The sequence below is a fragment of the Vicia villosa genome, linkage group LG1 (genome assembly GCF_029867415.1).
Source record: "Vicia villosa cultivar HV-30 ecotype Madison, WI linkage group LG1, Vvil1.0, whole genome shotgun sequence".
Classification (NCBI taxonomy): domain Eukaryota; kingdom Viridiplantae; phylum Streptophyta; class Magnoliopsida; order Fabales; family Fabaceae; genus Vicia; species Vicia villosa.
Window position 1 is genome coordinate 246594702 of NC_081180.1, and position 15925 is coordinate 246610626.

The following is a 15925-nucleotide window of genomic DNA, read 5'->3' on the forward strand; positions in this document are numbered from 1 at the left end:
CCATTAACCAGTTTGTATGTTTAAAATAAAATGAGATTCCGCAAATTGAAATTTGTGGATTTTCAAAGATTTTTGAAATCTAAATCTTCAAAACACCAACTGAAACAAATATATATATATATATATATATATATATATATATATATATATATATATATATATATATATATATATATATATATATATATATATATATATATATATATATATATATATATATATATATATGACAAAATTTTAAAATAGATTAATTTTAAAATAGTTTTTAATATAAAATTGGTTATATAACTATAAATTGGTTTTAAACCGGTTTATATATTCAAACTGGTTTTAAATTGGTTTAAATATACAAACTGGTTTAAACCAATTTATAATTGAATTAAAACTGTTTTAACAGTTAACTGAATTGTTATTAATGTGGTTATTAAAAACTGAACTGAATCATTTATGTGGTTCGGTTCAGTGCAGTTCATGAACCATGAACACCCCTAATGCACATAAGCAGTTAAAGATGCGGGTCATTGGTTTGATAAGCATCGACAAAGTTTCAGACATACATCAAGTCAATCAATGCACTTAAGCGGTTAAAGATGCAAGTCAATGATTTGATAAAGATTGACAAAGCTTCAGACATAGATAAAGCTTCAAACATCAAACACAATTTCAGATAAAGACAAACAAATATATTACATCAAAAGCCTCAAAAGAAATCTCAAAGCGGTTGTCAACACAAGAGAATCTATCAGAAAAGATTTCGAGGAGTTAATCTCCCAATTTAGTAGATGAGTGAAATTTTTGTAAAAGCAAAAGTTCTTTTTTTTGTAGAAGTGGATGCTTATAAGCGCGCACATACACACACACTTAAAACCTTTTTATAAAATGTTTTGAAAAGAATAAACCTTGAGAAGTATATACGGAAATTGCATATAAAGTGATGTGGGCGTTCAAAAAGCCATAAAATATTTGTTGACTTAATCAAAGTGATTAGATTAGCGTGTATTTGAGGAACAAGACAATTTGAATGAAATAAAATGATTAGCAACGACAACATATCACTTCTTATCTATTTTGGAGCTCTTAGCCATTATTTTTAAACGATCTAATCGATTGACTCAATCGATTAGTAACAGTCATTTTTTATTTAATGTTGTTTCTACTTTTGGAGGATTTCAAGCCTATAAATAGAGGTCTCGTTCCTCATTTCATTTCAATTTTAATGTTGTTTCTTCTCTCTCTCTCTCTCTCTAAGTTTTCATTTTCACTTTCTCTCACTAGTTCTTATAGCCAAATGCTTATATGAGGAAAGATATTTTGTGACTGAGGTGTTCTTGTAATTTTGAATGGATAACATTGTATAAGTTCTCCGAGAATGTTGTTTATGCATCTGGGATGAACACAGTCCATTTAGGGATAAAAATATGTGGTTAGAAGTTAAACCCATTAAAAGTTTTGGCTGGGGATTGCGTGAGGTTGAAGATTGTTAATATTAATGAACTTCCCTTAAGGCTCTTATTAAGCCTTGTTTATTTGAAGGTTGAAGATTATCAATATTGATGAACTTACCATTAGGTTCATGGTTAACCCGTTTAAAACCATAGGTTAGAAGATCAATCTATTAAAATCTCAAGAGATTATTTGTTATCCTGTTAAACCAAATTGAGCTCAGATATTTTCGTAGAGAGAAGATTAATCACTTCAATCTAGAGTTGAAAAGAAAACTTGGTCACTTCAGTTTCAGCATTTCAATGGAGATGACACAAACAATCATATCTTTTGCCTTGTATTATCATGGTTGTAGGACAACCACCATTTCCTTGTATAAGGGGGTTCGTGAGCTTCACCTACTAAAAGCTTTCAAGTATATAATGGAAACTCTTAAGATCAATTCTTGGGGAGAGAAGTATGTCTTTTATTTTTTACCGAACCTCTATAACTCTTGGTGTTTTTCTTCTTCTCTCAACTCTTTTACTTTCCGTACTTTATTTTTATATTTCGCTGCTTAGAAATAGAAAAATGTTTTCAATCTCTTGATATTAATCTCAAGAATTTTTTCAAAATCATATTTTTCGAAACCACACAATCTCCCCCCCCCCTCTTGTGAAGTCTCAACAAGTGGTATAAGAGCCTAACTCCCTCTTGTGATGGACTAATCGTCTCAGAAAGAAAATGACTTCCGATACAAGATTTTTTTTCAAAATTCACCACCACCTTTTAAAAATTCATTCTTTCTTTTATATACATGTGTTTTCTTTAAAATTAAAATTTTTTTCTTCATAAACCTACTCATTGGTCTGTTTTACCCTATCATCAAATAAATGATGACAGAGTGGAAAAACTTCTTTGACCAAAGAAAAATTATAACTTTTGTTTTGTAAAACCACCAAGAAAATGTAGATACTTTGGAAAAGATATATGAATTTTCTCTAAGTATCATGCAAGAGGATATGAACACATGAGACGAAAAAAATTCTTAAATTTTTTTAATTCTAACTAACATTTATCTTGAGAATTAAGAATTGGAAAATTTTCCAACTCTTAAATCTATAAGATAGAAACCTTCATAAATTTCAAAGATTAAACTGAAAGATCATCACTCATATCACATCATGTTTATGTTTAATCAACATTCTCATGTTCAAAAAACAACAAAGAAGATGGAATTTTTTTTCTAATAGTTGCACAAAGAAGAAGAAAGATTTCAACCTTGAAGAGAAATATAAAGAATCGTCTTCCAACGAATAAGATAACACATGCTCAAAGGCACCCTACAAAAAAGATAGTAGATAGAAAGAAAAATCATAATAATTACACTTATGACAAGTGTTCTGGATTGAGTCGTCGCTTGGCCCAAACATAGTGCAAGGTCCAAACCCAACCTGAACAAAGGAAAGGCTCCATTGAGCTCCCCGCTCGCGTAGGCAGGCACCTGTCCGAGTACCAAGCAGGGTCCACTATTAGCCAAGCCTAGCGAACCCATAAACCTCGTGAACATGTATGTGGTTCGAGCAAACTCCCCTTCAGGGTTGCGGGCAGGCGCGTGGCTCAAACACCTTCGCTGGTCCGTCCTCGTCGAGGACAGGGTTACTTCACCTTCAACCTTTTGAATCATACGGAGTTTACGCGCTTCCAATAAGACCGCTTCTCCCATGATACTTCGGAGCGAGGGAGATCACGTGTTGGTCTCCACTACACGCGTAGATCCTGATAGTCTCCATCTTGGGCTCGGACTTCCAGTCTAACATGGAGTTTCACCTAGAGGGTCAAGTATTCATTCACTCTCACCTATTCTCTAAACTTTCACTCTTTTTCTCTCTTTCTTACTTTGACATCGGAGTACCTTGCAAGTACACCCCTCACTTAAAGTCTAGCAGTTGAAGGAAGTCTAGCAGTTGAAGGACATTGATGATCCAGTCTAATTAGGTACAATCGACAATCATACATATGTCTTTTTAAATTATTGATTAATATTTTTTAATTTGATAACAAATTAATCACTGTCATATTTAATTGTCATATTTATTAATATCTTAACACGTCACTCTACCAATAAGACTCAATTGAATACGCATATGCAGCGAGTTCGTGTCGGTCTTGCCGCTTGACCTCACACATGTTTCGTCTGAGCTCGCTTGTGTTCTTTTGATATTTTCTAAGAGTGAATTCTAGCCCTAAAAGACAGAGGCCAACTTCTACTTAATGATACACCAATACAAATCTAATACAAGAAAAGTAGCCAAACTAAAATTTGTATTATTATAATATGATAAGTATTTACAAAAATATTAAGTGTCTAATATGTTTTTCTGTGAGAATGTGATACAAAAAATATAAACAATGTATCGATATTCTTCTCAATGGTGAAATATAAACTACGAAGCCGAGTAATTTCTACAGCTTTCATCGTCAACTGCACAAATTAAAACACAAAATTAGAAATCTGATGTAGTTGTATTTATTATAAGATAAATACTATAAGAGATTTATTGTTAACTTGAACACAGGAGAAAAACAAAATTCTGAAAATATTCATATCAGAAATAATATAACTGCAGAGTCCAACTAAATTTTTCTCCATCAACCCTTCTATAATCAACTGCACAAATCAAAACACGTAGTTAGAAAAATTTATATAATTGCATTTAATCAATCATAATAGATAGCACAATCCAAAAACAACATATCTATGAGAAATAGTAAAGCTATAAAATCCAAAATCAACCATGATGTTAAGGACATTACCAAATACCTTAAAACGTCTAACAAAAGTTCACATGTGTAAATTGCAATCTAAATAAACATCGTCAACTCCGATCTTTTGTAAACATTGTTGTGCTCGTCTTCTAGAGAAGGGTATGCTGCAACAAGAGCATCCTGAGCTCCAATATATTGCGAGTTATAGATCTTCCAATACACCTCTCTAACTTTTCGGGCAGGGTGGAACAGCCCTTGTAGACAGTAATTAAGAACAACAGCAGCACCTAAGGCGACCCTCATCCCTTCAATGGCTTCCGTCACAGCATTTATCACATGTGGAGAAGTTTCAAATATGTTTGGCCAGACATAGTTCAGCAAATGGACCAGCGCGTCCTCACAACCCAAACCAGCCACTCCCAGTGCCATGTGCTTAACGGCAGATGCAGCTGTCTGCCTATGAACCAAATCCCTGTCCATAAGAGCATCCTCGAGCAAAGGAGTCACAGCATAGATGTAGTCCTTTCCCATTTCACCAATATACTCAAAGAGGAAGGAGAGAGACTTGAGAACTCCATTTTGCACATTAAGCTCTGGCACACGGTACTCGTTCATCAATGCTGGCAAAACTGTGAAGGGTGAACATGTTTCTGCAACTATGGCAATGGCCACTGTAGTGCATACACGATTCTGCCTCTCCTGCACCTTGAGATTATTCAATAGAGTTGCCAAGACATCCTGTGGTCCGATGGCTTTCGCAATATATCCAAAAGTGTTCACTGTAGCTCTACGAATTCCCTTCTTGTGTGCCTTCAGCATCTCAAGAAGCTCAAAACAGATCCTCATCCATTCCCTGGCTGGTACAAACTCAGCCCCACGATCAGCAATCCTACCGACAAGGTCAATACAGTTCTCCTGGACTTTTTCATGCCTGTTCTTCAAAATTGGAGTCAACCTGGGAAGCAAATCTTTAATAGGTGGAGTCATTTTTGTCATACCAATAACATTAACAATCGACTTGAGAGCACCCAAAATTGAACCTAGAACTTCCGGATACTCTTCTCCAAGATACTCATACAAGACAACACCAAGATGACCCATCAATTGTTCCTCGTGGCACTGCTTCATGACAACAGCAATCCTGGAAATGAGATCTGCTGCTTGCTGCCTCACCTTTGCACTCTTATTGTTTAACCTCCACTTGATGGTACCACAAATCTGAGGAAGGTATGGTTTTACTCTCAGCCCAAGCGAGTTCACAACCGCGCCGAACCCATTAAGCATCACATTAGCATCATCACTGGTCTGCTCTTGGAAGGCGTAGAGAATACCGTCAATCAAAAGCTCTTCCAACCGTGCTTCTATATCAGATGATCCCAAGTTAGTGACCACCTTCTCAATAGTTTCCATGACCATTCGCCTGTAAGGTTCACTTTCATCTTTAAGATCTTCAACAACTCTTCCAACAATATCTGCAACACCGACCTTGTTGGCTATCTCAACCGTCGTCTCCACAAGTTGCTTGTAGTTTCTTCTATCCAAAGCCATCCTCCTAACCCAGAAATTTCTGAAAAACTCAGGGAGGATATCTGTTCTAATATACTCAGCTTCCACACCCTCAGTGCTCACACACTGCTTCACCACTTTCAGAACAATTTTCTTCATTTCTTCATCAGGTGACTGGAACTCCCGAATCAGAATAAGCATGACTTCCTTAGTATAATAGCTGGCATATAAGGCTTCCATCAACGGAATGATAAACCCAATTGCTTTCAAAAATGCAGCCAGCACCTTACCACGGTGTTGCCTAATACCCTTCCACAATGGCTTCAACACCGAGTCAAAACTTTCAATACCATAAGGAGCAGATGCCTCTGCAAGAGCAGCGAGAGACAATGCAGTGATTGTCCTCACCTTCTGATTCTCATCACTCAGACCATGCTCTATAATCCCCACAAGAGATCTCAAATGGGGCAACACAGCACAACCAATTAAAATGGCAATCTGCTGCACAATCTTAATCCCAGTGTGCCGAGCTTGCCAAGATTTCTTACTCTGACAAACAGCTTTCAAGAAGGGCAACAATGCAGGAATACCAAGAGCAGATGCAACAACACTAAAAGCCCTAGCAGTAGTGTTCCTAACATATTCATCAATGTTATCTATGTCGGGCCTCATGGCAGCAATCATAGTGGCCAGTCCAGCAGCTTTACTAAGATTAGATATTATTTCCCTCCCCTCAACACGGGCATAGTAGTCTTCGTCAATCAAAAGGGGCTCAATAACAACAAGAACCTTATGCACATAGGGGCGAACCAATTCATCCAACTTATAAAGAACTCTATCAATTACCTTAACCAAAAGATGTCTCTCCTGGTCCTCCAGAGTAGGCTGCATAAGCAACGGCAGAATTCGGTTAAACAAAGGTCCAGCACCAAACTCACGAGCCTTATCAGTTAACTGTCTCAAAGCAGTTTTCCTCTGTGGTGGCGAACCGTTCTTCACTTTAAGCAGAAGCTTCATAATCTTCCTTTCTTTCTGCTCATCTGGAGACAATTCCTCTTCATTTTCTTCATTCAACAAAGCCCCAAAATACTGATAATCTTCCAGTTTCATGAAAGGCAAACCACCAGGAGCTTCCTTGGGAACATCAAACTGCTGACCGCGATTCTCTTCAGGAATTTGATAAAGCGGAGTCCCCATCGGAGTAGGAGTCGCAAGAAGCTTCCTTGCAGGCGTTCTAATAGGCACATAAGACGCTGGAGGATCCAAAACCTTATACCCTTCTTGTGGAAACATAGCATCAAGCTCCTCATCAGTCAAGGGACGATTCCTCTCTTCAATATCCCTCTCCCACCTCAACAAATTATACTGCTCCGGCGTAAACGAACCTTGTAAAGCACCAGGAGTAGGAGTAGCCAACTCAAAACCACCAACAGGAGTCACACCAGGTGTATAAGCACCAGCAGGAATGGCACCAGGTAACGGAGTCGCACTTTCCATAGTAGCACTAGCAGGCGTTTCATCCCATCTCGATTTTTGTCTCTTAGGAGTCGGAGTCGCCATCCCAGAAAGCTTAGGAGTAGCATCCCAAGCAGTTGCACCAGGTGTAGCACCACCACCAGGAGTAGCATCAGAATCCACCAACCTCCCCGGAGTCGGAGTCTCATCCCACCTATTCCTCCTCCCCGGAGTCGCATCAATAACTCTCCCGGGAGTCGGAGTCACATCCCACCGTCCCGGTGTCATCGAATCCGGAGCATCCCAATCAGAAGTTCTAGCTTTCTTACCACCACCTTCATCCTGAGATTGGTCCCACCTATTCCTCCTCTTCTGTTGCTGTTCATGAGACTTCTCCGGACCAGGACCAGAACCACCTTTCCCAGCTTCTTCCTCTTCCTTCTTCTTCTTCGAAATCACCCTCAATGTCTCCTCCTTCTCCCTCTTCAACGCTCCCTCTCTCATAATATCAGCATAAGTCCTCTTAGACGGATCCGGCGTCTTCTCTCCCGCCGCAAAAGCATCATGTCTATCCGGCGAAAGAAGCTGATTCAACCTCTGTTTCTTGTACTCATCTTCCCGATCAGCAATGCTCCGCGGCTTCCGAAACCCTATAACTGCGTCGACGCCGTCATTATCAGTGTCGGCGGACGGCATGTCTATGAAGCGAGATTTAGGGCCGGTGATTGAGGCTATTCTACGAGAAGCTACATTATTACCAATAGGTTCAAGAATTTCTTCGTCTTCGTTAGCGGGAATTGAAGTGTTGTATGAATCTTTATCGTTTGCGCCGTAGAGATCTTTGTCGAAGGTGAGTGAATTGAGAGATGCGAGTTGGTGTTCGATCTTCTTACGCTCGTTTTGAGTTTTCTTGATCATCTCTGCGTCGTCGTTCGACGCCATGGTTATGGTTCGGGTTTGATTTCGAAACCCTAGATGTGTGTTTTGAGAAAGGGGAGAAGATTGTTTTCGGGATTTTGATTTTGTTTCTTCTTGAAACTGATTTTCACGCTAACGAATGTGTAGAAAAAAGTGAAAGGGAATATGAAAAGGAAATTTGACTTTTATATATAGAGACCGACCCACGAGGTTGGACTTTTGGATTGGGCCCACGTTCAATTAATTTTTTTAATATTATAAATAATTATTAATGGATGTCAATGGGCCAGGGTGAGAGATGCATTCTCATCACAATTCTTGTCCTCGAATTTATTTCTCTTTCCCACTTTGGATCTCTGTTATGAGAGGATTTTGTCTCCCATCCCCGATTTCCGTGGGTCCTCACGAAACCCCAAAGTTTGTGCGGAGTTCCATAAACATTTTTTTATTTGTTATTTTAAACTAAATTAATAGTAAAAGTTTTAAAAACTAACCACAAGTAATTTAGAAATAATTCCTTTATAATAAATATATTGTTTTAACGATATTAAATCTATGATATTAAGTGTAACGACTACCAAAATATCAAACTAAAAATAATTGAAATAATCATTTAGATCTCACTCTTTTCCTATATATATATATATATATATATATATATATATATATATATATATATATATATATATATATATATATATATATATATATATATATAATTTGTGTATAAGATTAATTATATGAAATGATAAATAAACTTACATAATAATTTAAAATTATATATAAATTAAGGACATTATGCTATTTTAGGCGGGCGGGGATTCCACAGGACGGGGATATTTACGCCACCCCCGTCCCCGAAGTGCCTTCGAGGAGACTTTGTTCCTCATTCCCGTCCCCACGGGGGGAAAATTCCCTGTCTTTGGAGCCCCAAAAAGGGAATTTCCACGGGGATCCTTGCTAACGGGGGCAAGTTGACATCGCTAACGATAACTGATTAACTTGTGTATATATGTGCAGCAAATCTCCCGGATGTGATTAGGAAAGCTTTGTTTGAGCCATAAATCAAGATTAAGCTTTTTGATACAGACACAAGTGTAACTTATGATTGTGAGCTTAAATGGATTACTGGTAAGTTATAGAAATTTCTTGGGCGCGAATGGTACAAATTTTCCTAAGATAGAAGGCTCAAGAGAGACAGTGTTTTCAACTTTTGCCTCCATTATCCCCCAGCAACCAGAATATTAGTGTGTGCGGAGTACTGAGATGTTGTCGGTTAAGGAAGTTTGATGAAGTCATATCTTGTGCAGAGGTTTGGAAATATATTGGAGAATATTGGTTGGATTTAGATGAATGAAGTTGTTCCCTTTTAGATACCTAATTTAGGATTTGTAAGTGTTTGTAATGAATGTTAGAAAATTCTTCAAGACCTTAATTTTGATCTTTTGTTTGAGTTTTTTGATTAGGTTTGATGAAATACATTTATTAACCATATTTTCATGATTCTTGACTTAAGAAGTCCATGGTTGAACAAAACCCTCAAAAGTCAAACTTTGACCTTGAGTAGTTGACTTTTTATCAGATGAATCAAATGACCTATAACCAATTGGACCTTGTGATTAAGAAGTAATGTTGAACATCTTGAGACACTTTAAAGGTCATGAAATGATATCTTTGAAGATCCTCTTGAATATTGTACCTTGATGCTCAAACTCTAATCTTGATTTTATCTGATGGAGGGCCAAAACCCTAATCTCTACACACAGTGTCTTGATGAACCAAAGACTCGATCAAAGAACAATTTAAGGTGCTTGAGAATCCTAAATCCAATCAATGATATCTTGATGTGTTAATAGATTCAAAATCCTAATTCTAATGAATCATCTGATGAAATAAATGGTGAAGCCCAAACACTGAGGGGAAGTTGATTATGGTGTTTTATTAATGACAATGAATCAACCTTTGAGAGACAATCCTCTCATTTTAAAAGGAAAAACCCAAAGCATGAGAAATATAATGTGATCCCAAACCTTGTGTTCATGATTGTGAGGTTGTTGACCTAATGGATAGATACAAATGAATGTGAAGCATAAGTCAAATGTGATTGTAACTAGTAGGGAAAATTTTGGGGTGCAAAATTATTGTCCAAAGTAATTCCATTTTTGTGAATAACATGTGTATTGGATCTTCTTCGGAAAAGAGGGTAACCTTCTACATCAGGAATTGTTTCCTCAATGAACATTTTGGGAATGAATTTCGAGCATTACCGATTTTTCATACATGACGAGGACGGACGTGAAAGGCCACACATACCATGTATCATATTGCCTTTACTAAGTTGTATAAAGTAGGATGTATTTAAGGGTCTGGTATCTCTGCACGTATTATGTTATCAATGTCGGATGTCCTCCGATATTTGCTTTCATGGTGAAAGAAGATTAAAATGTGAGCATGTGGTAAGCCTGTTTTTAAAATTCAATGGTATGCATAACTGAAAAATCAAACACATATTTAAAATGTTATAGTTAATGTAGCAACCATGTAATAGGACCTATAAGTTTATTGAAGTTGGCTTCCATACTCACTAGGGAGTAGTGGTTGGTCTCACACCCTCCTCGCCTCCACTCAGTCTAACATTTGAGCTCGGCCTTTATAGAACGTCCCCTAAATATAAAAAGCACATGATTTTACATGCTACATGAGTTCGAGTTATGAACCATTAAATTTATATTAGTCTAGTTTCATAATATTATTTACAATTTAAAATATTCCCATTTTTTCATTTTTATTGTACATAATCATTAAATATATTTATCTTAACTTCTAAGGTAATAAAATAAACAAGTTAAACTATATATTAATTCAAATTCAAATCTTCTATATTTTCGTCTCAAATTCTACTCCTTTAATTCATAAAATAAAATTTAACAAATTATTTTCCAAACATAATTTTAAATTTTTATAATATATTTATGATAAATATTAAAAATTTCCCATCAAAATATTACACCATTTGACCATATATTTATGTATAAGAAAATTCTCCACTTTACAAATTAGGCCTAATTTACAAATTAGGACTTTTTGAGAATGAATTTCGAGCATTACCAATTTTTCATACATGACGAGGACGGACGTGAACACATACCATGTATCATATTGCCTTTACTAAGTTGTACAAAGTAGGATGTATTTAAGGGTCTGGTATCTCTGCACATATTATGTTATCAATGTCGGATGTCCTCAGATATTTGCTTTCAAGGTTAAAGAAGATTAAAATGTGAGCATGTGATAAGCCTTGTTTTTAAAATTCAATGGTATACATAACTGAAAAACCAAACACATATTTAAGATATTATATTTAACGTAGCAACCATGTAAGAGGACATATAAGTTTATTGAAGTTGGTTTCCATACTCACTAGGGAGTAGTGGTTGGTCTCACATCCTCCTCGCCTCTACTCAATCTAACATTTAAGCTCGACCTTTATAGAACGTCCCCTAATTATAAAAAGCCCATGCTTTTACATGCTACATGAATTCGAGTTATGAACCATTAAATTTATATTAGTCTAGTTTCATAATAATATTTACAATTTAAAATATTCCATTTTTTATTTTTATTGTACATAATCATTAAATATATTTATTTTCACTCCTAATTTAAATTCAAATCTTCTATATTTTCAGCTCAAATTCCACTCCTTTAATTCATAAAATAAATCTCAACAAATTATTTTCCAAACATAATTTCAAATTTTTACAATATATATATGATAAATATTAAAAATCTCCCATCAAAATATTATACCTTTTGACCATATATTTATAAATAAGAAAACTCTCCACTTTACAAATTAGGCCTATTTCACAAATTAAGCCAAATTAATCCAAATTCAAAGTTTAAAAATAAAGATGGTATATCATTCAATAAAAAAACATATTTATAATATTAAGATATTCGTGACCGTCCGATCAAAATCAAACAATTTTAAAAAAAAGTCAATTCTCAATCGGACTACATATAACAATAAAATATCTCTCTCTCTCTCTCTCTCTCTCTCTCTCTCTCTCTCTCTCTCTTACCGTTATTATTACAGATAACAGAAAATGGCTATGGCTTCTGCAACCCTAATCGGGTTCACACCCTCCCTTTCAACCTCACACCACCGTCTCCACCGCAGATCCATCATCGTTTCCACCTCTTCCAAATCTCCAAACTCAACCGCCACACCTTCCCAATCAATCTCCACCGCCTCATGGAAGCTAGACAGCTGGAAAACCAAAAAGGCACTTCAACTTCCCGAATACCCAGATCAGAATGAGGTCGATCAAGTTCTTCAAACGCTTTCGTCTTTTCCGCCGATTGTGTTCGCCGGTGAGGCTAGACATCTGGAGGAGAAGCTCGCGCAAGCTTCTATGGGGAACGCGTTTCTTCTTATGGGTGGAGATTGTGCTGAGAGTTTCAAGGAGTTTAGTGCGAATAATATAAGGGATACTTTTAGGGTTATTCTTCAAATGGGTGTTGTTCTTATGTTTGGGGCTCAAATGCCTGTTATCAAGGTTTCATCTTTATCCCCTTTTTCTCTTTCTCTTTGATTATTACTGGAATTGGGATTTGAGATCAGATTCTATACTATTAGCTATAATTATTTGGATTTGGGACCCTAATTAGGCATTTTAAGACTGAATTTAGGGTATGTTTGAATTGACTTATTTGAGCTTATATAGGGGCATAAGTTTTGTGACACTGTTTGGTAGACCTTATCAAAATAGCTTATGATGTTTTTCAGAAGAACTTTTTTTAGCTTATATTTTTTAAGTTTTCGAGATAGTTTATGAAAATAACTTATAGCTTATTCATAAGTGCTTAATTTGATAAGAACTTGTGCTATAAACAGCTTATGATATTTATCAAAAATTTTTTTTTTAGCTTATTTTTAAGTTTTATGAAATAGTTTATGAAAATAACGTATAGCTTATTCATAAGTGCTTAATTTGATAAGAACTTGTGCTATAAACAGCTTATGATATTTTTCCAAAAAAAACTTTTGTTAGCTTATTTTTTAAGTTTTATGAGATATTGCTTATTTTGATAAGAACTTATTCTATAAGCTGCAAATAAGTTGTTTGTCCAAACAGACCCTAGACAATTTTTGTGCTCAAATAGATGGTTACTTATGTTTAGGTGTCGAAACTCGTTAACCACCTACCTAACTTCAATAAACACTAGTTTAGATGTGGTTGGATTTGCAAGTATATGTAGATTTTAGCACCTGGAAAATTTGGTTAAGCATATCCAAATTCGTGGTTTTTGCAATTAGTTTGATGATTAATGAGTTAAGCAGCTTATTTGATTGGCGTTAGTCACTTGGATTATTGTCGGAAAAGTTGTCAAGTTTTAGTTCAAATAACACAATTGTTTATAGTTTTATGTATGGTCAATGAGAACGACATGTTTCTATCTTGTGTTTGATTGGATATCTGCTGAATGAATTAGGTGGGGAGAATGGCGGGTCAGTTTGCGAAGCCAAGATCCGATTCATTTGAAGAGAAAAATGGAGTCAAGCTGCCGAGTTACAGGGGTGACAATGTGAATGGGGATGCATTTGATGCAGTATCTAGAACTCCAGATCCACAGAGAATGGTAAGGGCCTACTGTCAGTCTGTGGCTACTCTCAATCTCTTGCGGGCGTTTGCCACTGGAGGTTATGCTGCCATGCAAAGGGTCAACCAGTGGAATCTTGATTTCATGGAGCAAAGTGAACAGGGAGACAGGTACCATTTCTAAACTTTATTTTGGGATTTTGACTCATTAGTGTCTGTTCATTTTTTATTCTAGTTCTTGTACTACATTAATGTCTGTTCATTTTTTGTGCTTTCTGCAAGTAATATGCTTATTCGTGAAATTATTTTAGTAATTTCTTTTGGACGTGGATCAACAGGTACCGTGAATTGGCGCATCGAGTGGATGAGGCTCTTGGTTTCATGAGTTGCGCTGGACTTACAGCTGACCATCCAATCATGACTACAACCGACTTTTGGACCTCCCACGAGTGTTTGCTTCTCCCTTATGAACAAGCACTTACCAGGGAGGATTCTACTTCCGGGTTTCATTATGATTGCTCTGCTCACATGCTATGGGTTGGGGAACGTACCCGCCAACTCGATGGTGCACATGTTGAATTCTTGAGAGGAGTTGCTAATCCACTTGGCATCAAGGTGCATATAAAGTGTTCGTTATTAACGACCCCAATAAGTTACTTTTCATATGATTTTATTACTATTTTGTTTCGCATTGCTTGTGCTCTGATTTTGTCAAAGTTATTACTTCGCATATGCTTGACCAGGCTAAGTAATTAAATATAGTTATGTATTAACGTGCTCTTAACTACAATCCTGTTTTGGTCTTGGTGGTACACGTAATGCGTTTCTGATGAAAAATATGCAACTACTAAATGACTAATTGGTTTTCAGGCTAGTGATAAGATGGATCCAAATGAACTTGTTAAGCTGATAGATATTCTGAACCCCAAAAACAAGCCTGGAAGAAGTACAGTTATTGTAAGAATGGGAGCTGAGAATATGCGAGTGAAGCTTCCACATCTTATCAGAGCGGTCCGTAGTGCTGGTCAAATTGTCACCTGGGTTAGTGATCCCATGCATGGGAACACCATTAAAGCTCCATCTGGACTTAAAACCCGCTCATTCGATTCAATAAGGGTAATTCTCACTTATACTTGGTTATTCTTCTTCATCTCTCTCTGCATAATATATGAATGAATGAATTCCCTGAATGTTTTTGTTGATGATAGGCTGAACTGAGGGCATTCTTTGATGTCCACGACCAAGAAGGAAGCTACCCGGGAGGTGTTCATTTAGAAATGACAGGGCAGAACGTGACAGAATGTGTCGGAGGGTCGCGTACTATTACTTTTGATGACTTGAGTTCACGCTACCACACTCATTGTGATCCAAGACTTAATGCTTCTCAATCTCTTGAGCTTGCATTTGCTATTGCAGAGAGACTGCGCAAGAGAAGGCTTAACTCAACTCAATCTCTGTCTTCTTCATTCACAATTTAAGGAAAAAGGGTTCTTACCTTTTGCCTTTGGATTTGAACTGATAGTGTAAAAAAGTATGCAATGGACACAGACCAAATCTTGTAGCACAACTTAAATTGTGCTGTTTGAGTGTAATGTCTGTAGGTGTGAGTTTGGTTGTTCTTGCAAGTTTTGTTCTGAAGATGTGAGAGATATTGTGTGTATTTGTGTTTGAAAAATAACTAGTAATGAATAAAAATTCTTAGATATGTTGATATCAAAATGCATGCATCATAGTGAAGTTTATTACATGAAAGATTACGAAATCCCACGTTTTAGATATGTTGATATCAAAATGCATGCATCATAGTGAAGTTTATTTGTGTTTGAAGGCTACGGCGGAGAGTTTGTGCAGCTGACACCATGACAATCTCCTCCCAACTCTCTCTTCCTACAACCTCCATCAACCTCCTTCCCATGACAGATTCATCTCTGCCTCTCGGTGGCCCAAGGTATCTCAGCCATGGAAAGCGGCCTCCCCCAGAGCCTCCTCCACCAAAGGTTTTGGATCTCATGCGTTTATGTATGTGTATTCCTGTTTTGTGTTTTTTTATTATGTTTGGTTTGTTGTGGTTGCTGTGGTGTATTGTTTGTTTTGTTCTTGTGTGTATTTGGTTCCTAGATTTAGGCTGCAGTAGGTTGGTGTTCAAGGTGTTTGTGGATTTGCCTCAAAGAAGCTTGAATGTTGAAGTTTTGCTTTTGAGGGGGTTATTACTTAGGACTGGTGCAAATCAACCTCGTCCTTTCGGTCAA

General features: G+C 36.6%; 2 protein-coding genes across 6 annotated transcripts; one reads left to right on the forward strand and one right to left on the reverse strand.

Moving 5' to 3' along the window:
- Window positions 1-3496: 3496 nt before the first annotated feature.
- Window positions 3497-8218, reverse strand: LOC131645084 (uncharacterized). Of its 5 annotated transcripts, XR_009296876.1 has the most exons (3): window positions 4247-8218; window positions 3992-4093; window positions 3498-3907 (listed from the first exon to the last, which is right to left on the reverse strand). XR_009296876.1 is itself a non-coding variant. In XM_058915743.1 (2 exons), exon 1 carries the CDS (start codon window positions 8092-8094, stop codon window positions 4288-4290), a length of 3807 nt encoding a protein of 1268 aa, XP_058771726.1. In that variant the 5' UTR covers window positions 8095-8218; the 3' UTR covers window positions 3497-4093; window positions 4240-4287. The 5 variants fall into 5 exon arrangements, 3 of the variants coding, with proteins under 3 accessions (XP_058771726.1, XP_058771725.1, XP_058771727.1); XR_009296875.1 differs by having other exon boundaries at window positions 3497-3907; window positions 3992-8218; XM_058915743.1 differs by having other exon boundaries at window positions 3497-4093; window positions 4240-8218.
- Window positions 8219-12124: 3906 nt separating this feature from the next.
- Window positions 12125-15395, forward strand: LOC131645085 (phospho-2-dehydro-3-deoxyheptonate aldolase 2, chloroplastic-like). The gene is made up of 5 exons (XM_058915745.1): window positions 12125-12632; window positions 13570-13847; window positions 14015-14291; window positions 14547-14792; window positions 14885-15395. The coding sequence occupies exons 1-5, from the start codon at window positions 12180-12182 to the stop codon at window positions 15152-15154; spliced, it is 1524 nt and encodes a 507-aa protein (XP_058771728.1). The 5' UTR covers window positions 12125-12179; the 3' UTR covers window positions 15155-15395.
- Window positions 15396-15925: the final 530 nt, after the last annotated feature.